Source organism: Hemiscyllium ocellatum, chromosome 3 (assembly GCF_020745735.1).
Source record: "Hemiscyllium ocellatum isolate sHemOce1 chromosome 3, sHemOce1.pat.X.cur, whole genome shotgun sequence".
NCBI lineage: Eukaryota > Metazoa > Chordata > Chondrichthyes > Orectolobiformes > Hemiscylliidae > Hemiscyllium > Hemiscyllium ocellatum.
The window spans coordinates 74,001,586-74,024,936 of record NC_083403.1 but is presented as its reverse complement, the minus strand read 5'-3'; the positions used below and the strand labels follow the sequence as shown (position 1 = coordinate 74,024,936).

Below are 23,351 nucleotides of genomic sequence, written 5' to 3'. Positions count from 1 at the left end.
TTGCCCATTCTCAACCTATTTCCAGCATCTGGCCAAGAGTTCAGGCACAAATCCAGAAACCATTTAAAAGAGTCAATGGCTTCTGCCTCGAACATCAAACTGGGCAGCAAATTCCAGACGTGCACCACTTTTGCTCATTTCCCCTCAAAGCCTTCTACCTTAGATCTGCCTGTTGGTAACTGACTTCTCTGCTATGGGAAACTGGTCTCCACCATCCACTCTATCCAAGCCCTTTTTTTAAATACACTTCAATTAAGTCACGCCTCAGCCTCCTGAAGGAAGACAGTCCTAGCCTATCCAATCTTGCATCATAGTTCTCGAGAGCAATTACATCCTGCTTGTAACATGGTAACAAAAAAAAAAGACAGAACTTCATCTGTCGCCTAACCACTGTCTTTTACAGTTTCAAACTTCCAGCCTGTTTTTGTATTCAACACCTTGCCTCATGAAGTAAAGCTTCCAACATACCTCCTTCACCATCTTAACAGCTTGCCCTGCCACCTCCAGGGACATACGAACATGCATTCCAATGTCTCTCACTTCTTCTATCCCTCTCAATACCTTCCCGATTTATTGAGTATTCCCTCACTTTGTTTACCTTTTCCAAATCCATAACCTCACAATTATTCAAATGGCATATCACTTGCCATTTTTATGCCCACTCAACAAATAGCTTACACCATTTTACCATTGTTAATCTTTCTCTTTACAATAAAAACCTCCTGGCAAATTATCTGATCATGCCTCCCATGTTTGAGTCAAAATAATTAATGAATGCCACAAACAACAAAGACCCAACACTGAGCTGTAATGCCACCAGAAACCATTTGCCACTTGCAAACACATGCATTGCTCATTACCCTTTTTTTTCCTATCACTAAGCCAATTTTGAACTTGGCCTAACACGCCTTGTTAAAATGAGGAATCCTTTTGCAGACCACTTATCTGACTGAGATCTAGAGTCATAAAGATGTACAGCATGGAAACAGACCCTTCGGTCCAACCCGTCCATGCTGACCAGATATCCCAACCCAATCTAGTCCCACCTGCCAGCGCCCGGCCCATATCCCTCCAAACCCTTCCTATTCATATACTCATCCAAATGCCTCTTAAATGTTGCAATTGAACCAGCCTCCACCACTTCCTCTGGCAGCTCATTCCATACAGGCACCACCCTCTGCGTGAAAAAGTTGCCCCTTAAGTCGCTTTTATATCTTTCCCCTCTCACCCTAAACCTATACCCTCTAATTCTGGACTCCCAACCCCAGGGAAAAGACCTTGCCTATTTATCATACCCATGCCCCTCAATTTTGTAAACCTCTATAAGGTCACCCCTCAGCCTCTGATGCTCCAGGGAAAACAGCCCCAGCCTGTTTAACCTCTTCCTACAGCTCAAATCCTTCAACCCTGGCAACGTCCTTGTAAATCTTTCCTGAACCCTTTCAAGTTTCACAACATCTTTCCGATAGGAAGGAGACCAGAACTGCATACAATATTCCAACAGTGGCCTAACCTATGTCCTTTACAGCTGCAACATGACCTCCCAACTCCTGTACCAAATACTCTGACCAATAAAGGAAAGCATATCAAATGCCTTCTTCACTATCCTATTTACCTGCAACTCCACTTTCAAGGAGCAATGAACCTGCACTCCAAGGTCTCTTTGTTCAGCAACACTCCCTAGGACCTTACCATTAAGGTATATAAGTCCTGCTAGGATTTGCTTTACCAAAATGCAGCATCTCATATTTATCGGAATTAAACTCCATCTGCCTATTCTCAGCCCATTGACCCATCTGGTCCAGATCCTGTTGTAATCTGAGGTAACTCTCTTCGCTGTCCACTACACCTCCAAATTTTGGTGTCATCTGCAAACTTACTAACTGTACCTCTTATGCTCGCATCCAAATCATTTATGTATGTGACAAAAAGTAGAGGGCCCAGCACCGATCCTTGTGGCATTCCACTGGTCATAGGCCTCCAGTCTGAAAAACAACCCTCCACCACCACCCTTGGTCTTCGATCTTTGAGCCAGTTCTGTATCCAAATGGCTAGTTCTCCCTGTATTCCCTGTAACCTTGCTAATCAGTTTCCATGGGGAACCTTGTCGAACGACTTACTGAAGTCCACAAAGATCACATCTACTGCTCTGGCCTCAACAATCCTCTTTGTTACTTCTTCAAAAAACTCAATCAAGTTTGTGAGACATGATTTCCCATGCACAAAGCCTGACTGTTGACTATCCCTAATCAGACCTTATCTTTCCAAATACATGTACATCCTGTCCCTCAGGATTCCCTCCAACAACTTGCCCACCACTGAGGTCAGGCTCACCGGTCTATAGTTCCCTGGCTTGTCTTTACCGCCCTTCTTAAACAGTGGCACCACATTTGCCAACCTCGTGTCTTCCGGCACCTCACCTGTGACTATTGATGATACAAATGTCTCAGCAAGAGGCCCAGCAATCACTTCTCACTCCACAATCTCTACTTTGTCTTCATTTTGATGTGAATTACAGGCTACCAAACAGTACTGGATGAGGTTGTGGGATATGTATAACTCATTCAGAGACATAATGGAGGCTTCACATCTAAAATGCCCTAACTTGTCTGCCCTCTTTACAAATGCTGATTGATTGATTGCTCTCCTGTGCATTTCTTTGAATTTTCTCTTTACTTGAAGGGAAAAGAAACAGCACTGCTGAATACAGTTCTATGAAATAAAGCATACAGAAAGATTAGCATGGCGCTTACCTAGGGAATAATGGCTAGAAGTTAGGTTGGCTGCGAAAGCAGACACTCATAACTTATCCAGGCAAACACATTCACAAACAGCAATACAAGGCCAGTGTTGCTCATTAATATTTTACTATATTGTTGACACACTATCCTGCCCAGGGACTATACATATTAATGTTCCAGCATACTACATCTTAAGTAAAGATGCCACTGAGTTGTTACCAAGCCAGAATGGTTAGTTTTCTTCCTCTTTCTGTGAGAAAACAAACTATAGAGGGAATCCATGACTCCTGTTCCTTCATGGAGTTCTGAAGAAGGGTCACTGGACGCAAAACGTTAACTCTGCTTTCTCTCCACAGATGTTACCAGAGCTGTTGGGTTTCTCCAGCAACCTCTTTTTTTTTTGTTTCAGATGTAGAGCTATTTCACCCTTTGTAAAGCCAGTGCAGCTGCTTCTGACTCCTTATAGTCACAATGTGTTGAGCTGTTGTAAACTGCACCACCTTTATTGCAACTGTTTTGAACAGTACTCTTTCCACTTTAGGTGCCAATAGGAGAATTAATGCCAGGCTTATTGTTACCTGGAGATGTACAGCATGGAAACAGACCCTTTGTCCAACTCATCCAAGCTGATGATATCCTATAATAATCTAGTCCTATTTGCCAGCATTTGGCCCATTTTCTTCTAAACCCTTCCTATTCATAAACCCATCCAGATGCTTTTTCAATGTTGCAATTGTACCAGCTTCTATCACTTGCTCTGGCAGCTCATTCCGTACATACATCACTCTCTGCATGAGAAAGCTGCCTTTTGGGTCCCCTTTAACTCTTCCCCCTCTCACCTTAAATCTATGCCCTCGAGTTTTAGACTCTCCTACCCTGGGAAAAAGACTTTGGCATCCAATCCAATCCACGCCCTTCATGATTTTATAAACCTCTGGCCTATAAACCCCTCAGCCTCTGATCCTCCAAGGAAAACAGTCCCAGGTTATTTAACCTCTCCCTACATCTTAAACCCTCCAAACCTGGCAATATCCTTGTAAACCTTTTCTGCACCTTTGGGGCGGCAGGTGGCTCAGTATTAGCACTGCTATGTCACAGCACCAGGGACATGGGTTCGATTCCAGCCTCGAGCAACTGTCTGTGTGAAGTTTTCACATTCTCTCAGTGTCAATGTAGGTTTCCACTGGGTGCTCCAGTTTCCTCCCACAATTCAAAGATGTGCAGGTTAGGTGAATTGGCTATGCTAAATTGCACATAGTGCTCAGGGATCGGTAGGTTAGGTGCATTAGTCAGGGGTAAATGTACAGTAATAAGATAGGGGAATGAGTTTGGGAGGGTTACTCGTCAGAGGGACGGTATGGACTTGTTGGGCCAAATGGCCTATTTCCACACTGTAGGGATTCTATGATTCTTTCAATCACATAACATTTTTCCAATCACAGGGAGTGCAAAATTGAACCCAGTATTCGAGAAGTGGCCTAATCAATGTCCTGTACAGCTGCAACATATTCCCAATTCCTATACTCAACGCACTGACCAATAAGGCAAGTACACCAAACACCTTCACCACCCTGTCTATCTGCGACTCCACCTTCAATGAACCATGAACCTGCACTCCAAGGTCTCTTTGTTTGGCAACGCTCTCCAGAACCTTATCATTAAGTAAGCGAGTCCTTCCTTGGTTTGCCTTTCCAAAATGCAACATCTCACATTTATCAAAAACAAAATCATCTGCCACTCTTCGGCCCAATGGCCCATCTGATCAAGATTCCATTGTATTCAGAGATAACCTTCTTTGCTGTCCACCACACCACCAATTTTGGTGCTATATGCAAATTTCCGAACCAAACCTCCTATATTCATATCCAAATCGTTTACGCAACTAACAATAAACAGTGAACCCAGATCTGATCTTTGCGGCACACTGCTAGTCACAGGCCTCCACTCTGAAAGACAATCCTCCTCCACCACTCTTTGTCTCCTACCTTCAAGCCAATTTTGTGTCCAAATGACTAGCTCTCCCTGGATTCCACGTGACCTAACCTTGCTAACCAGTCTACCATGCAGAACTTCATTGAATGTCTTGCTGAAGTCCATATGGACAACATCCACAGCTCTGCCTTCATTAGTCTTCTTTGTCACTTCTTCAAAAAACTCAACCAAATTAGCGAGACATGATTTCCCATGCACAAAACCACACTGATTATTCCTAATCAGTCCTTGCTTTTCTAAATACATGTAAATCCTGTCCCTCAGAATCCCCTCCAAAACTAACCCACCACTGACATCAGGCTCACAAGTCTGTAGTTTCCTTGCTTTTCCTTACCACCTTTTTAAAATAATGGCAACACATTAGCTAACCTCCAGTGTTCTGGCATCTCACCGTGGCTATCCATGAGACAAATATCTCAGCAAGGGGCCCAGCAATCACTTTTCTAGCTTCCCACAAAGTTTGGTCTTGGTTAGGTCCGAGGGATTTATCGAACCTTATGTGTTTTAAGATATCCAGCAGCTCCTCTTCTTAATATGGGCACTTCTCAAGTTTCAAACAGGCTTGATTTTCTTTTGACTTGGCTTGTTGTTTGTTGATCAGGCTTTTGGGCATCTCCTAAGATCAAGAAGCAGCAGCCTCCTATTCTGCCGCTTCCTTTTATTTCTCAAAATATTACTTTACCAGGAATTTACCATTCCTAAACATGAGATGAGCATTCTTGTATAATCCAAGCCAAAGTCTGTGTATCAAGAATCAACATGTTCAGTCACAGAGAGCTGTGGCAGGAACTCACAACCCCAAGTTGATATCATGCTTAAACTGAGGGACAGATAACAGTGGCATCTACACAAAGTTATTTATGGCTTCCCATCAAGCTATGAATTAATCAGACGTTACAAACAGGAACCAAGCAAGCTCTTCACATGTTTCAAGCCGTTCAGATATAAATTAAACTTGTACCAGAAAATCTAGTATGGGCTGTTTAGTTACTCTGTATTTCCTTTCCAGAGTAAGATGCAAAATCCCCTTTGGATACCCAGTGAACAAGCTAGGTACACAGCCAAATCATCCCAATATTTTTCACCACACAAGCATTTATGGTGATCACAGCTAAAAACTTTGTTTGACTTTCCATGTGAAACTCTGTGCAAATTGAGATTAACTAAACAGATTTGTAATGCATTGTGGCAACTTCATACTCTGCATTAATTCATGCTTGTATAAATTCATTGAGCCATCCAGTGGATGACACCCTATAGCTCTTTAATTCACTATAAAGCTTGATGGTTGTAGTCATAAAGCCAGAATCCAATCTTTATATTTAAGAGATTCCATCAAATAAGCAGGTTACTCCACCCTGCCTAGAACAATCTTACAGTCAACTTACCATGCTTAAGGCAAGGCTCCATTGCTCACATTTTTTTGTCATGACTCATGTAGCTGCAACCATTCAGGCAAGTGGAAAATATTCCATCATATGCTTTGAGGGGGTGGACAGGCTCTGGAGGAGTCAGGATATGAGTCACTCTCACAAAATCTCCAACATCTAACTTCTGTAGTGGCAAAAGGCACGTCCACTTCAGCTTCCACTCAATGCTGACCCCCAGTAGAAGACATTTGGCTGTGGAAATGCCATTTAAAATAATGGGGTGATGACTAAAACACGCCTTAAATGACCAGTTCCACTAAGGGAACGTGTAACCTGCTCCCTTTGATATTCAATTACAATTAGTAAATCCCTCTACATCAACATTCATGAGGTCACTAATGACTTAAAACTTAACACAAACATTGTGCCGAAAGGGTAAGAAAGAAGCGGAGTATTCTGCATTTAATAACTCATCTCTGTTCCCCAAAGCTATGCTACCATTTATAAGGTACATGTCAGAACTGTAATGGAATACTCTTTACATCCGCGTTTGAATGCACCTCCGACAATACTCAATGTTTTACATCATACAGAGCAAAACAGCCTGCTTGATAACATTCCATCCACAACTGAAAAACACTGGCAGTATGTATCATCTACAAGACGCACTGCTGCAACTAGCCAAACCTGTTTTGACAGGACCTCCCAAACCTCTACCACCAAGATGGAGGACTAGATGAAGTCCTTCCCCATCAGAATTGTGGCTGTACCTAAATCACTCAGAATACAGCAGTTAAGGATGCCTCACCATCATTTTCTCAAGTTGGAGATGGTCATTGCCCAGTAAGAGAGTGACACAAATGTTACCTTCTGTTGAACTCTGTCCAGAGTATGCGAAAGAAGAGCATGAATTGCAACAGTTTGAGTAATTATAAATGGAGCTGATTGATGAAACTTCAGTGAACAGCCCCATCTCTGACCTAATGATGGAGAGACATAAAGAGGCTTGCAAACAGGAGGCAGAGGGTGATGTTGGAGGGTTATTTCTGTGACTTGAAGCTTATGACCAGCAATGTAGCACAGGGATGAGTACTGGGACCCTTGCTGTTTGTTATGTACATTAACAACTTGGATGTGAATGCACAAGTATAATTAGTAAGTGTACAGATGACACGAAAATTGGGGTGTTGAGGATACTGGGGAAGGATGGTCTCAGACTGCAGTCTGGTATTGATCAGCAATGGTGGATGGAATGTAATCCTGATAGTTGTGAGGTGATGCATTTTGAGAGGTCTAAAAGGAGGATGTACATAATGAATGATAGGCCTCTAAGGAGTACTGAGGAAGAAAGGGACCTTGATGGTACAAGTCTACAGAACCCTGAAGGTATCAATACAGGCAACCAGGGTCATAAAGGTGGCAAATGGGATATTTGCCTTCATTAGCTGGAGCATACAAGACAGAAGCAGGGACGTCTTGTTGAATTAGAAGAGTAAGATGGGGCCATAAAATGACCTTGGCAAGTAGAATCCCAAGGCATCCTATGCACATTTTGAAAACAAGAGGATAACTAGGGAGAAGATAGGACCACTCAAGGATAAAAGGAGGGAATGTGCTTGGAGGCAGAGGATATGGGTCAGATTCTAAATGAGTACGTTGTGTCAGTATTCACCCAGGAGAAAGGATATCGAGGCTAGAGAGATTTGTGTGCAGCATGCCAAGATGTTACAGCATTCTGAGATCAAGAAAGAAGTGGTGTTCGGTCTCTTGAAGAGCATTAAGATGGATAAGTCTCCAGGGCCCATGATATCTACCCCAGGTTATTGAGAGAGATGCAAGAGAGGAGATTCCTGGGGATTTGACCAAAATCTTTGTATCCTTATTAGCCACTGGATGGGTCCCAGAGGACTGGAGAGTATCTAATGTTGTTCCTCTGTTCAAGAGGGAAATAGGGATAATCCAAGAAAATATAGACTGGTGAGTCTCACATCAGTGGTTGGGAAGCTATTGGAGGGAATTCTTAAGGATGGGATTTATGCACATTTGGAAAAGCAGCATAATTAAGGACAGTCAACATGGCTTTGCGTGAAGCAGGTCACGTCTTACTAACTTGATTGAATTTTTCAAGGACGTAATGAAGGTAATCGATCAATGTAGAGCACTGTCTGTTGTGTACGGGGATATTAATAATGTTATTGGCAAGGTCCCTCTGGTAGGCTCATCCAGAAGATTAAGATGCATGGGACCCATGGTGTCTTGGTTGTGCGGGTTCAGAGCTGGCTTGCCCATAGAAGGCAGACAGTAGCGGTGGAATGGTGCTTTCAGGATGGAGGTCTGTGACTAATGGTGTTCTGCAGAGATCTGTACTGGGACCTCTGCTGTTTGTGATACACATAAATGACTTGGATGAAAATGTAGATGGGTGGGTGAGTAAGTTAGCAGACAATATAAAGATCAGTGAAGTTGTGCATAGTGTAAAAGGTTGTCAATGGATACAGCGAGGTATAGATCAGTTGCAGGTATGGGTGGAGAAATGGCAGATGGAGTTTAATCCAGGTAAGCGTGAGGTGCTGCACTTTGGGACAGCAAATGTTGAAGCAATGGTAGGACCCTAAACAGCATTGATGCACACAAGGATCTTGGCGTTCAAGTTCTAGCTTCCTGAAAGTGGCCACTCAAGTAGATAGTATGTAAAAGGCATATATAGCATGCTTGCCTTTATTGGTCGAGGAATTGAGTACAAGAGTCAGGATGTCATGTTGCATCTTTATAAGACTTTGGTTAGGCCACACCGGAGAGTACTGCATTCAATTCTAATTGCCATGTTATAGAAAGGATGTGGAGGCTTTGGAGAGGTTTACTAGGATGCCTGGATTAGTGGGTGTGAGCTATACGTAGAGGCCAGAAAAACTTCAGGTAGCAGAGACTGAGGGGAGACTTGATAGAAATCTATAAAATTATGAGATGCATTGATATGGCTGATTGTCAGAATCTTTATCCCCTAAAGTTGAAATATCTAAAATGAGGAGACATGCACTTAAAGGGAGGGGAAAAGTTCAAAGGAAATGTGAGGGGCAATTTTTTTTTAAACAGAGAAAGTGGTAGGAGTGTGGAAACATGTTGCCAGAGGTAGCAGATACAATAGGGGCATTTAACAAACCTTTAGAAAGCACATGACTATGCAAGGAATGGTGGGACAGGAACCAAAGGCAGGCAGAAATGCTTAGTTTAATTTGATGTCATGTTCAGTACAACAGCTTGGGCAAAAAGGGCCCGTTCCTGTGCTCTATTGTTCGACGTTCAATGTTGCAACTTTATAGAGCATTTGTTAGGCTACAAATGGAATACTGTGTACAGTTCTGGTCACCACATGTGAAGAAGGATGTGAGAGCATTGGAGAGGGTGCAGAGGAAATTCACCAGAATGTTACCTGGGATGGAAAGTCTCAGTTATGATGAGTGTCTAGATTAGCTAGGTTTGTTTTCCTTGGAGCAGAGGCGGCTGAGGGAGGAATCTGATTGAGCTATACAGGATTGAGAGAGGCATAGATAGGGTAGATTGAGAATTTTTACTTCATGGCATAGGGTTAAGGTGAAGAGTAAGTGGTTTAGAGAAGATCTGAGGAAAAATTTTGTCATAGAATGCACTGCCTGAGAGGGTGGCGGAATTTGAGATGCATTTGGATGAGCACTTAAAAGCCAGAGCTTTGGATCAAATGCAGATAAATGGGATTAATATAGTCGGATGTTTGCTGGTTAGCATAGGCATGATGGGCCAAATGGCCTGTTGCTATGTCATATGACTAAATCAGATATTATGATCACATTTGCAGCAGCACTGTCAAGTAACTACAACACAGTCAAGCAAATATTGAAGGCACCTCATTCATCTGCCAGTTTAAATGTTAGTTACGGAGGGTGTAATGTAAAACGGGAAAATCAGCATAACTTACTTTCTGCTCTATTCATTTCTCTCTGTCAATTGTAGGCATTGTGCAATTGTTTATTGATTTCTTTATTCTCTAGTTTAAATGTCCACAACTGAAAATCAAACCTACCTGCATTCAGATGGCATGTAACATGACATCTATGGTTTATATTAAAAAATTCTCCCTTTAACACAAGACTAAGTATCAAAGTTGTTGTTAACAGAAAGTTACTCAAAACAACTGTAGAATTTCCTGTTCAGAATTATTCCAGAACTCATGTGGGTTGTGAAAAGATTTTAAGAAGTCAATATCAGTTCTTAGCACTTCTAATTCTCTTCAGTTTTTAAAATATTTCTTTGGAGCCTGGCTATACAAGTGCCTTGCATGAAATCAGGCTTGAATGCAAGAATCATGAGCATTTGAGAATCTTTGATGCAGTTATTGCTGGTTTACTTTAGAAATATTGTTCAAGCTTTTGAAAATGTATAGAAGAGTTTTAAGGAAAACCATGACAGTTCAGGACAGGTTAAGCCAACTAATGTTCTGAATAACGCCATCAATTGACAACGTCGACTCAATATGTTTTCTATAATAATTATTTATAGACTCAGATGTACAGCACAGAGACAGACCCTTCAGTCCAACTCGCCCACGTCAACCAGATATCCTAAATTAATCTAGTCTCACTTGCCAGCACTTGACCCATATCCCTTTAAATCCTTCCTATTCATATACCCATCCAAATGCCTTTTAAACATTATAATTGTACCAACCTCTACCACTTCCTCTGGCAACTCATTCCATACACACACCACCCTCTGAAAACGTTGCTGCTTTGGTCCCTTTTAAATCTTTCCTCACTCACCCTAAACCTATGTCCTCTAGCAATCTTCAACTGCCTGGAATGTGTTGAGCCTTGCCAAGCCTCTGAAATGTTCATTTTCTTCCACAACCAAGGATGCTCCAGTGTGGTTGATGACAGGGCCCTCAACCTGGTCCAACCCATCTCCTGCAGTTTGGCCCTCACTCCCTCTCTTTCATCCTACAACAATAATAGGATTCCCCTTGTCCTTATGTATCATTCCCCTCCCAGCATCGACACCCACAAAATCATTAACTGCCATTTCTGCCAACTTCAGCGAGACGGTGAGGGTTGAGTCGGGGTGTGTGCGCGTGGTGAGGGTCCAGTTGGTGTGCGCGCGCGCAGCGAGGGTTGAGTCGGTGTGTGTGCACGCAGTGAGGGTTGAGTCGGGGTGTGGTAAGAGTAACACTTCACTTTGGTAAGAGTAACAAGAAGATGGGGTACTGGGCTAATGGTCGGATACTTGGTAGTGTGGATGAGCAGAGGGATCTTGGTGTCCATGTACACAGATCTCTGAAAGTTGCCACCCAGGTAAATAGTGCTGTGAAGAAGGCATATGGCGTACTGGCTTTTATTGGTAGAGGAATTGAGTTCTGGAGTCCTGAGGTCATGTTGCAGTTGTATAAGCAGAGGCACTTGGGGCTGTTTTTATTGGAGAAAAGAAGGTTTAGGGGTGACTTGATAGAGGTGTACAAGATGATTAGGGGTTTAGCTAGGGTTGACCATGAGAACCTTTTTCCACGTATGGAGTCAGCTATTACGAGGGAGCATAGCTTTAAATTAAGGGGTGGTAGGTATAGGACAGATGTTAGGGGTAGATTCTTTACTCAGCGAGTCGTGAGTTCATGGAATGCCCTGCCAATAGCAGTGGTGGACTCGCCCGCTTTATGGCCATATAAATGGGCATTGCATAGGTATATGGAGGATAGTGGGCTAGTGTAGGTTAGGTGGGCTTGGATCGGCGCAACATCGAGGGCCAAAGGGCCTGTACTGCGCTGTATTTTTCTATGTTCTATGCCACCACCAGACACATACTCCCCTCTCCTCCCTTATTTTGCCTTCCAAAGGGACCGTTCTCCCTGGGACACCCTGGTCCACTCTGCCTTCACTCCCAACAAGTCCCCAGACATTGAAAGTGTAATGCTTGCCCACTTATTTCCTCAGTATCCAAGGGCCCAAACATATCTTCCAGGTGAAGCAGCTCTTTACCTGCACTTCACACAATCTAGTCTACTGCATTCACTGCTCACAATGTGGTCTCCTCCACATTGGGGAAACTAAGCATAGACTGGGTGCCTGCTTCGCAGAACACTTCCATTCCGTCCACAAATATGACCCTGCGCTTCCAGTTGCCTGCCACTTCAATACACCACCCCGTTCCCTGTCCAATATCTCTGTCTCAGTGCTCCAGCGAAGCTTAGTGCAAGCTGGTCGAACACCACCTCATTTTCCGCTTGGGGACCTGCAGCCTTCTGGACTCAATATTAAATGCCCTAGCCCCCACCCCTACTCGAGGCCTTACTATCACAGTCTGCTAGTACACCCTACCCAAATGTTAGTCGCTAACAGTGTCCATTAACAGCTAGTCACCCATCAGACCAGATTGTTATCCATTCTTTTGTCTGTCCAACTGTTCTTCCCTTTCTTTGAGGTCTATCCCCAACTATTGTTTATTTCTTAGCCCCTTCCCTACCCCAGCTTCGACATAAAAACAATCATTTTCCTAGCTATCATCATTTCTCAAAGACACCAGACCCAAAATGTCAACTAATTTCTCTTCACACATACTGACAGACCTGTTCAGCTTTTCCAGCAATTTCTATTTTTGTTTTTCACTTAGAGCATCACAGTTCATGGAATCATGGAATCCCTCCAGTGTGAAAACAGGTGGTTCGGCTAAACAGCTCCATACCGACTCTCCAAAGAACATCCCACCCATACTCATTTCCCCACCCAATCCCTGTAATCCTGCATTTCCCACGGCTAATCCATCTAATTTACACATCCTTGGACACTATGGGCAATTCAGCACAGCCAATCCACCTATCCTGCACATCTCTGGACTATGGAGGGACGTGGGGCACCCAGAGGAACCCGATGCAGACACGGGGAGAAGGTGTAAACTCCACATAGATAGTTTTCAGAGGCTGGAATTGAACCCAGGTCACTGACGCTGTGAGGCATCAGTGCTAACCACTGAGCCACATTGCCACCTCTTTCAGTTTTTACCAAGCAAACAGATAGAACATAGAACATAGAAAGATACAGCGCAGTACAGGCCCTTCAGCCCTCGATGTTGCGCCGACCGAATCCTACCTAACCTACACTAGCCCAATAACTTCCAAATGCTGTTAGATGTATTGAAATATATTAATGATGGGCTCAATTTCTGAAGTATCCCTCTATTAGATCTCTTACCATGGTATTGGGTAGGAATGGGGAACATGCCTTTGAGGATACGCTGGAGTCCCCAGTTAAACTACTCTGCAGATCCAAAAGGAGCAGCAGTGCTCCTCCCTGTATCCTCAACGACTTCAGAAACCTTATGGTCATCTCGGCAGCACAACCTCCACTATCCAATAATCGTCACTTCCAAAGTCTCCTTTCTGAACTAATCAGCTGGTCAGCTGCTGTCAGTTGCCTGAAAACATTCTGGTCATGATTTGGTTCTCGATGGTGAGGTCAGTCATTTCTGAGTTTCCTTGGCACCCTCTAAATGATAGGAATTTTACCTCATGAGCACTCACAGAAACTACTTCTGTCGACAGAACAATAATAATTCAAATTCAGAAAATAAAAATCTGATAAGAGTCCTTGAATGAATATGCAGGTGAGTGAAACACATTGAGCTTACTGTTACAAAGACATTTGCACATAAAAAAAACTTCTCATCTGAAGTATTTCAATGAACCTCCAGAACATTTACTGAAGTATTATTTCAGGATTAAGAGCAAGTCACAAAAGGCTACATGACTTACCTACTACAAATGTTATGGCTCCTAGTACCACCACCAACACCAGCATCAAAGGAGCTATAAGTAACTTTCCAGCTGTAAAACAAAAATTGTTCTTAGAAAAATTGTATATAAAGACACAGCCTTCCTTCTCTATCACCTTAGTGATAAAGCACAAGCCTATTTATAACTGCTACTCAAATTTGGGTGCAGACACACAAACACAGAGTTTTGGTATTAGTTTACATATCACTGATGCTGGCATCTAAACCTATCATAATATTGACAGATAGGTTGACACTTGAAATATTAAAAATTGTATTTGCCTCATTTTATGTCCCAAAAAGCTCAACCAATTGTGCTGGAGGAGAAGGGGGATCACTTAATGCAAAACTGCAGGAATTGATACAACAATCATTTCCAAGTTGACTGCAACATTCCAATAATAAAAAAAGCCAAAGCTGTTTCATTCTGTTTCTTTTCTAATTTTTCTGAAGCCATTGTGTTTTATTTGTGTCAGTTTCTTTACAGTAAAGCACAAACACCTGATGAAGGAGCAGTGCTCAAAAAGCTAGTGCTTCCAAATAAACCTGTTGGATTATAACCTGGTGTTGTCATTTTTAACTTTGTACATCCCAGTCCAACACTGGCATCTCCAAGTCTTTACAGGTAAAGAATTTACAGGGTGTCTGCGTGGATCATGACTAAGCCATTTCAATCCTCACTTATCCACCTCCTAGTTGTGGGATGGAAATTAGGGGTAACATGCAACCCATGTTATTGCGATTGGCTAACTCAGTGCTAACCACAATTTGAACCTAGGAACTGTTTCACCTGTAGAGATCAGCTAGTCACTGTCTTCACCATTTGCACTGTGAATGGAAAAGGTTAACTTGGTCATTTTAATCCTGCTGCTGGTGAACAAACAGAGACACTCAGCACAAAACAGCCTAGAATTTGGTACCACTTCACTGACTGGTAGAAGACATGGTTGAGTTTCTAACAGTGCAGTGGAGGTTACTTTTTTTGAGCTCTTGCCAATATTGAGCGCAATGTCTTTTTGCAGCAATAATGTAATTTAAGGTCATTAGAAATTACGAAGGATTTGCAAATGCTTGGGAAACAGTGTATTCATTACCGAACCCCAGGCTTTAGGATTTTATAAAATCTTCCAAATATTTAACTAGCTGCATTATAAGCCACCTTGCTCACAGTGCCAAGATTATTTCTTACTTCCTTACTTCCCATTATATAGAACTCCATGTCTTTTATTGAAAAAAAAACAGGCAGGAATTTGCAGTTAGACAACTGGTGAAGTAGCCTTTGAGTTTCTAAGTAACTCGCAACAAGGAGTTATTTTTAGGAGCACAGAATTTTTCATTTGCAGATTCTAAAGTACATCTAACTTCCTTTGACAGTTATATTAGTCAAAGTGAGGGCGCAGTGGGGATAAAGGAACTACAGAGACAGCGAGAGTCCAGCCAGGGGGAAGTGGTAAGATTGAGACCAACAGCAGCAATAAGATTGGCACATAGGCAGTGACAGCATAACCAGCTGCTAACACATTGAGAGAAGCAATGCCCAGAGATTGCATTATTATGTTCTAGCAGCAATAACTCTGTGCTGATATTTGAGGGGGTGTCTGACATTGAGAATCCTCATTGTGCCATCGACCAACAAGTAGAAGCATCTCCTCGCCCCCCCCTCATCCTCCTCCTCTCCCCCCGCCAGGTCAATTCTCCCTTGGTGATTTCAATGCCAAAGTTAAAAGGATACAAACCTCTGAAAAGGGACATAGGCCAAAGAAAGTGCAGGAAAAGCCATCAGCCACAGAGTCCTCTGCTTCCTGGCAAAACACCCAGAATATTATCCTGTCGTAACAAAACACTTGTGGTGCCAGAGAGGCTAATGCAAAAACTCATGAAAACTTCCTCACCCCAGACACTGGCACTGGCTCAACTACTGCTGGATTGACCTTCACATAATCCAGTCCTCTGCCTGCTGGTCCAAAGGTGGCAGTGGCTGCAAAAACATCTCCACAGGAATTTTTAACTCATGGAACCTGCTGCAAAAGATCTACTCAAACAATGCAAAATTCAATATCAACAGCACTTGTGAGGAGACTAAAGGCTCCCCTTCCAGGAAACATCCAGGTCAGTTTAACGAGCATCACTAGGAGTAAAGGAGCCATTAAACCTCAAGCACAAGGAGTTCCTGAACTGGACACACCACCAAAACAAGAGGGAAAGAAAGAGATATACAGATAAATGAAGGTCCAGTTTCAACAAAATCCCATTAGGACCAGACAGTAGGCAGAAACAGTGCAGAAAATCCAACCACGCGAGCAGCCATAACATGTATAAGTTCTTCAGCACAGTCAAACCGCCTACTCAGAACATGGGATGGAGTGGTGCTCATCAAGGACAGAGGCAGTTTGAAGATCTCCTCATTCAAGACTCCAATCCTCATCTTGATCACACTCCTGAGTATGCAATCTGCCACTACTTCAGCACAACCCGAGCCCACCATGAAGTTGGAAAGGTTACCGGTGGACTAAGAACCAAGGCAGCCAGCACTGGCAGAAGACTTACTAAAATTCTAAAATATGGCAGAAAAGCCATCTCAGTCATCTGGAGGAAGGAAAGCATACATGGGGATTTCCAATATGCCATAATTCTGACCATCATGAAGAATTATGAAATGCTGTTAATCATCATACATTCCACTTCAAATTCTAGACTGATAACATATGCTGGACATTTGTTCAGCTCCTTGAAGGATGCTTTTTATTGGAAGCATATAACATCCAAAATAGGAGTTGAAGAAGGTCAATTCCATAAATATCATGGCTGACTTGATCATGACCTCAACTCCACATTCAGGCTTACCTCAGATTACCTTTAATATCCTTGTCTATTAATCTACCTTGGCCTTCAAAATATTCATTGGTTCGGCCTCCACTGCTTTCTGGGCTAGAAAATTCCAAAAACCCTCAGGGAGAAGAAAACAACTTTCATCATCTGTCTTTAAGAGGCTTTATTCTTCAGAATAGGATGGGACAAGTGGATTAAATGTAATTAGGCAAACAGATGGGTGACAATGATGTTTGTGTCATAAAGCACAGATTGTTCCTTGCTCTTTAGCCAATCCGAAGTAAGTGTAATCAACCAAGGAAAGCCAACTGCTATGGGGCAAGAATGGATCTGGCCAAAATAAATTAGCAGCTAAAACTTTAACTTAACAATGGGCTGCCTTTAGAAAAGAGAGTTCAGTACAGTCAAGATATTCCGATGAAGAGAAACGCAAAACTAATAAATCCAGAATTGCTGAATGAAGGAGCAGATAAAGATGAAAGTGAAGCAAGAAGATTATGAGAGTTGTCAGTCAGATCAAATTATTGAGAAGCAAATCAAATTTAGAATTTTTAAAAGGGGGGGGGGGGGGGGGGGGGTTGAAGAAACAAAGGAGCCGATGTGAGAAGGTAATTGTAGTCAACATAAAAAAAGCAACCCAAATTCTTCTGCAGTGATAGAAATAGTGAAATGGTGTTCAGGGGATGTTTGTATTCGATTAGAGACCAAAAAAACGGTTAATAAATGGAGGCACGGGACATGGCTGAAGTATTAAATTAATATTTTTGCATTGGTTTAAACCAATAATGATGCTGCTGCTCAGGTCCTGGTCAGAAAAGGTGGTTCAGAAGCTTGAAAGGTTTGGAATTGATTTAAATGGCAGAATTAGTTAGACAGTCTGTGTATAAAGTTAACAAGCACCAGGGCCAGTTCAAATTCATCCAAGGATACTGATGGCGAGAGAGTGGCAGAGACACTGATCATAACCTTTCAGTCTTGTTGAGACTCAGGAGCATTACCGAAGATTGGAGAATTGTAAATGTTATAAACTTATTCAAAAATGGATGTAGAGAAAAGCCCAACAATTGCATGGTAGTCAATTCAAACTCAGCAGCAAAAATAAAGTTGTTTGGACGCATGCAGCTTAATTACAGAAATCCGGCATGAATTTCTTAACGAGTAAATCATGTTTAATTAACTTGTTCCGGTTTTCTGATTAGGTCACAAAGAAAGTTAACAAAAGGTAATACTGCGGATTTGCTGTACACAGGTTTCCAAAAAGAATCTGATAAAGTGTCACACAACAGTCTTGTGAGCAAAGTTGGAACTCAATAAATAAAAATCGACTGCAGCAAAACGGATATGAAATTGCTGGAGGGACAGGCAGAGAGAAGTGGCAACTCATCAGTTATCCAAATAGAGTAAGTTCTACAGTGGAGTTCTGAGGGATTGCTGTTCAGACCCAGTGTTTCCTGATATATACTAATGACCAAAACCATGATGTACAGGACACAATTTCAAAATTTGCAGATGATATGAAACTTGGAATGATTGTGCACCTTAAGAAAGATAAAGTAGAATTTCAAAAAGGCACAGCAAAGTTAGTGGAAGGTGGAATGGGTGGACAATTGGCAGATGAAAATGAATGCATCAAATGGATGCCTTTTGTTTTGGTAGGAAGGATGCAGAATGACAATACAAATAAGAAAAACATAATTTTAAAAGGGGTGAAAAGCAGAGGAACCAATATAAATATCTGCATAAACTAAAGATGATGACAGTATAGGTTGGAGGCACTGTTAATAAAGTACATGGCATTCTGAGCCTTATCAAAGGTAAGGTTATGTTAAACTGTGTAGAACAATAGTTCAGAGTTCGCTTGAGTATTTCACCCATTCTAAGTTAAATCTAATTAGCTACAGCTGTCTGGGCATTATCAATAGGTGTGCAGAGTACAAAAGCAAAAGGAACATAAGAACTAGGAACAGGTGTAGGCAATGCAGCCCTTCGAGCCTGCGCCACCAGTTGACACCATCTGGATGATACCATCTTGGTCTCAACTCCACTTTATTGTCTGCACTGTATAACCTTTCAATCCATTGCTAAACCTGTCCATCTCCTCCTTAAATGTACTCAATGTCTCAGCATCCACTGCATTCTGGGGTAGTGAATTCCACAGATTTATGAATCTTAGAGAAGTAATTTCTCTCATCTCAGTTTTAAATCTACTCCCCCTTATCCTAAAACTATGACCCCTCAATTTAGGTTGCCACACGTCTGCTTTGTCAATCCGCTTTAGCATTTTTTTAAAAGACTTAATTAGATTGCCTCATATTCTTCTAAATTCCAGACAGTATAGGCCTAAACTGCTCAATCTCTCTTCATAAGACAAACTCTCCATCTCTGGAATGTATCTAGTGAATCTCCTCTGATCTGTCTCCAACACAAAGCCATCCATCCTCAAGTAAGGGGACAAAATTGTATGCAACATACTCCAGATGTGGTCTCATTAAAATATATTGTACATTTACAGCAATAGTTTACAGCATTTTAGTTTTAAAATTTATTCCTTTAGCAATATATGCCAAAATTCCATTTGGCTTCCTTGTTACCTGCATACTAGTTTTCTGCAATTCATATACAAGGACAATCCACACTAACAGTAAACCTGTATAAAACACTGGTTCAGCCTTACTTGGGGTAAAGCCTCCAGTTCTGGGCAGTATAAATAGGTAGGGTGTGATGGCATTAACAAGGATGCAGAAAGGATTTGTTAGAATGAAGTTTTGGAAAAGTGATTATTGGCTGAGAAGAGATTTGATAGAGGCATTCAAATTCATGGAAGGGTCTGGACAAAGGAGATAGAGAGGAACTGTTTCAATAAGTGGAAGGAAGGCTGATAAACCAGCAGACACAAACTTAATGTGCTTGTCAAAAGAATCCATGGCAAGGAGAGGAAAAACCTTTTCATGCAGTCAGTGAGATGATCTGACATACACCACCTGTCAGTGTGATAGGGACAGGGTGGATTGAGGCTTTCAAAAGAAAACTGGATTCTTATTTAAAAACAAAAGGTTTACAAGATTGCGGGGAAAGGAATGACTTTAGATAAACTGCTCCTTAAAAAGGCCTGCACAGATGCTGGTTTTCAGGAAGTGTAATTCATTGTGTTTGATATCATGAAGATATTGCTAAAGGCACTGGATATCGCAAAGGCAATGGGCCTCAACAACATTCCAGCATTAATACTGACCCTGTGCTCCAGAACATGCTGCACCTTTGGCCAAGCATTTCTAGCACTTTGTGTTACTTAACCATGTAGAAAATTAGCCAGGTATGTCTGTATCCAAAAAGTAGGACAATTACCGTCCATCTTTCTACTCTTGATCATCAGTGGTTTATGGATGACACCAAAATTGATGGCATGGCAGCTGGCAAAGAAGGTCTTCTCTGATTTCTAAGGGATCCTGAGCATATGGGTCAGTGAGCTGAAAAATAGCAGATGGTGTTCAATCTAGATGAATGCGAGGTATTGCGTTTTGGTACAACAAATGAAGATAGGGCTTATATAATTAATTGTATGGCCTTGTGTAGTACTGTAGAACAGAGGGACCCTAGGGGTGCAGGTACATAATTCTTTGAAGTTGGCGTCACATATAGACAGGATGACTAAAAAGGTGTTTCGCAAAGTTGCCTTCATTGCTCAGTCCTTTAAGTATAGGAGTTGGGAGGTCGTATTCATACAAGTTCATAGAGATCCTAGAGAGTGGAAACAGACCATTTGGCCCAATGAGTCCACTCCAACTCTCCACAGAGTATCCCACCCATACCTATTCTCCTATCCTATTACTCCACATTTCCCCTGACTAATGCACCTAGTCTACACATCCCTGAACACTACAGACAATTTAGCATGGGCAATTCACCTAACCTACACATCTTTGGACTGTGGGAGGAAACAAGAGCACCTGGAGGAGACCCACGCAGAAGCGGAGAGAACGTGCAAACTCCTCACAGACAGTCGCCAGAGGGTGGAAGCGAACCTGGGTCCCTGGCGCTGTGAGGCAGCAGTGCTAACCACTCAGTCAACATGCTGTCCCTTTTTGAGGTTATACAGGACATTGGTGAGTCCTCTTCTGGAATACTGTGTCCAGTTCTGGTCGCTCAGTTTTGACAAGCACATTAAGCTTGTGTCTGCTGGTTTATGATCCTTCCTTCCACCTATTGAAATAGTTCTTCTCTATCTCCTTTATCCAGACCCTTCCATGAGTTTGAATACCTCTATCAAATCTCTTCTCAACCAACATTCACTTTTCCAAAGAGGATAATCCCAACTTCATTCTAACAAATCCTTTCTGCATCCTTGCAATCACACCTTACCTAAAATATAATGCTTAGAATGGGAGGCTTTACTCCAAGTTAAAGGAAGGATATTATTAACCTGGAGAGGGTTCAGAAGAAATTTACCAGGACGTTGTCAAGTAAGCAAGGTTTGAGTTGTAAAGAAAGGTTGGATAGATAGAATCAGTGGTAGTTGTCTTTTCTCTAGGATGGGGTTTTCAAGACTGGGTGCACATTTTTAACGCGGGAGGAGAAAGATTTTTAAAAAATGAGGGACTTTTTTCTCCACGGTAGAAGGTGGTTCACGTGTGGAATGAACTTCCTGAGGAAGTGGTGAATGTGGATACAATTACAACTTTTATAAGACATACGAATAAGTACATGAATAGGAACGGTTTGGAGGGATGTGGGCCAGGAACAGGCAGGTCGGACTGGTTAGTTTTGGAATTTTATATGGCACGGACTGGTTGGAGCAAAGGGTCTGTTTCCGTGCTGTGTGACTCTATGATGGAAGGGGTCATCAACTGTGTTATCAAGCAGCACTTGCGTAGCAATAACGTGCTCACTGATGCTCAAACCTTCATTGCAGCTGTATTTCAAATATGAACTGAAGTGGTATGTGACAATGACAGTCCTTGACATCAACACCACATGTGACCAAGTGTTCAGTTGAGAAACCCTTGCAAAACTGCAGTCAATGGGAATCATGAGGCAAATTCTTCGTTGGAGTCATTCCTGACACAAAGGAAGATAACTGTGATCATTAGGGGGCAACATCTCAGTTCCAGGACACTTCTTAGGTTAGATGAGATTCCCTATAGTGTGGAACAGGCCATTTGGCCCAACAAGTGCACACTGACCCTCTGAAGAGTAACTCGCCCAGACCCATTTCCTTCTAACACTATGGTCCATTTAGCTTGGCCAATCCACCTGATCTGCACATCTTTAGATTGAGGGGGGAAACCGGAGGACCCAGAGGAAAGCCTCCCGCGAGGAAACCCATGCAGACCTGGGGAGAATGTGCAAACTCCACACAGACAATCACCCAAGGCTGGAATTGAACCTGGGTCCTTGATGTTGTCAGGCAGCAGTGATAACCACTGAGCCACTGTGCCACCCTACTTCTGTAAGACTTCCTCAGATCAGTGTCAGAAGGTTGTTGTTTCATTAACAACGTTCCTTCCATCAGAAGGTTAGATGTGAGTATATTTGCAAATTATTACACAAGGTTTAGCATTATCCACAACTCCACACATACTCTAAAATCTGTATTCATATTCAGCAAAACCCCAGACAACATTCAGGGTTGAGCTGACAAGTGGCTATTAACAGTAATACCAGATAAATGCCAGTAAATGACCACAATTCCACGTGAGAGAACTTAACTAACTATCTCCCCCTAACATTCAATAACACGACCAGCACGGAATCCTCCACTATCAACACCCTGAAAGTTGACTGCAAACTGAACTGGACTAGCCACAGCATTTACTTAAAACTGTGGTTGCAATAGTCACTCAGACACTGGGATGCTTACATGAGTAATTCACCTCATGACTCCTCAAAGCCTACTCACCATCCACAATTCACAAGTCACAAGTCAGAATTGTGATAGAATGTCTCCTCTTGCCTGGATGAGCGAAGCAAATGACATATAGCTCCTTATCAAGATGGTGAGAGTTTTGCAGGGGAACTTGCAGGATGTTTCAATCCAATACGTCCCCTTGACCTAGTCCTTTTCGATAGTAGAACTTGTACCATTGTATCAGTGTATTTCAAACCACTTTGTACTGAAGTAAATGTGTAATTGGCTTAATAGAAGAACTAATATTTGTTCTCACTGACATAAAATATATTTTTATTCCACCAAAAGCATACACCCTGTATATTTAATTCTAACTTTTATTTATCTCACCATATAAACACAGAAATATCAAATGGTCAAAATACACCCAAACTACATCTGCAGAATTGACAATAAAACTATTGTCAACATTCAACAAGTTTGGACTGAAATTGCAGATACTCACTTACAGTCTGTATTTTATGTTTACAGATAGTATAAAAATCGGTTGTTCTAACACATAGTCATAGAGATGTACAGCATGGAAACAGAACCTTCGGTCCAACCTGTCCATGCCGACCAGGTATCCCAACCCAATCTAGTCCCACCTGCCAGCACCCGGCCCATATCCCTCCAAACCCTTCCTATTCATATGCCAATCCAAATGCCTCTTCAATGTTGCAATTGTACCAGCCTCCACCACATCCTCTGGCAGCTCATTCCATACAAGTACCACCCTCTCTGTGA

General features: G+C 42.2%; 1 protein-coding gene across 1 annotated transcript in view; it reads right to left on the bottom strand.

Annotated features, from left to right (window-relative positions):
• rnf217 (ring finger protein 217) overlaps positions 1–23,351 on the bottom strand; it is an 80,900-nt gene that overhangs the window by 13,696 nt on the left and 43,853 nt on the right. Inside the window, exon 5 of the mRNA XM_060821201.1 lies at positions 13,872–13,943. Coding sequence (XP_060677184.1) covers positions 13,872–13,943 — 72 coding nt within the window. The remainder of the gene's footprint in view (positions 1–13,871; positions 13,944–23,351) is intronic.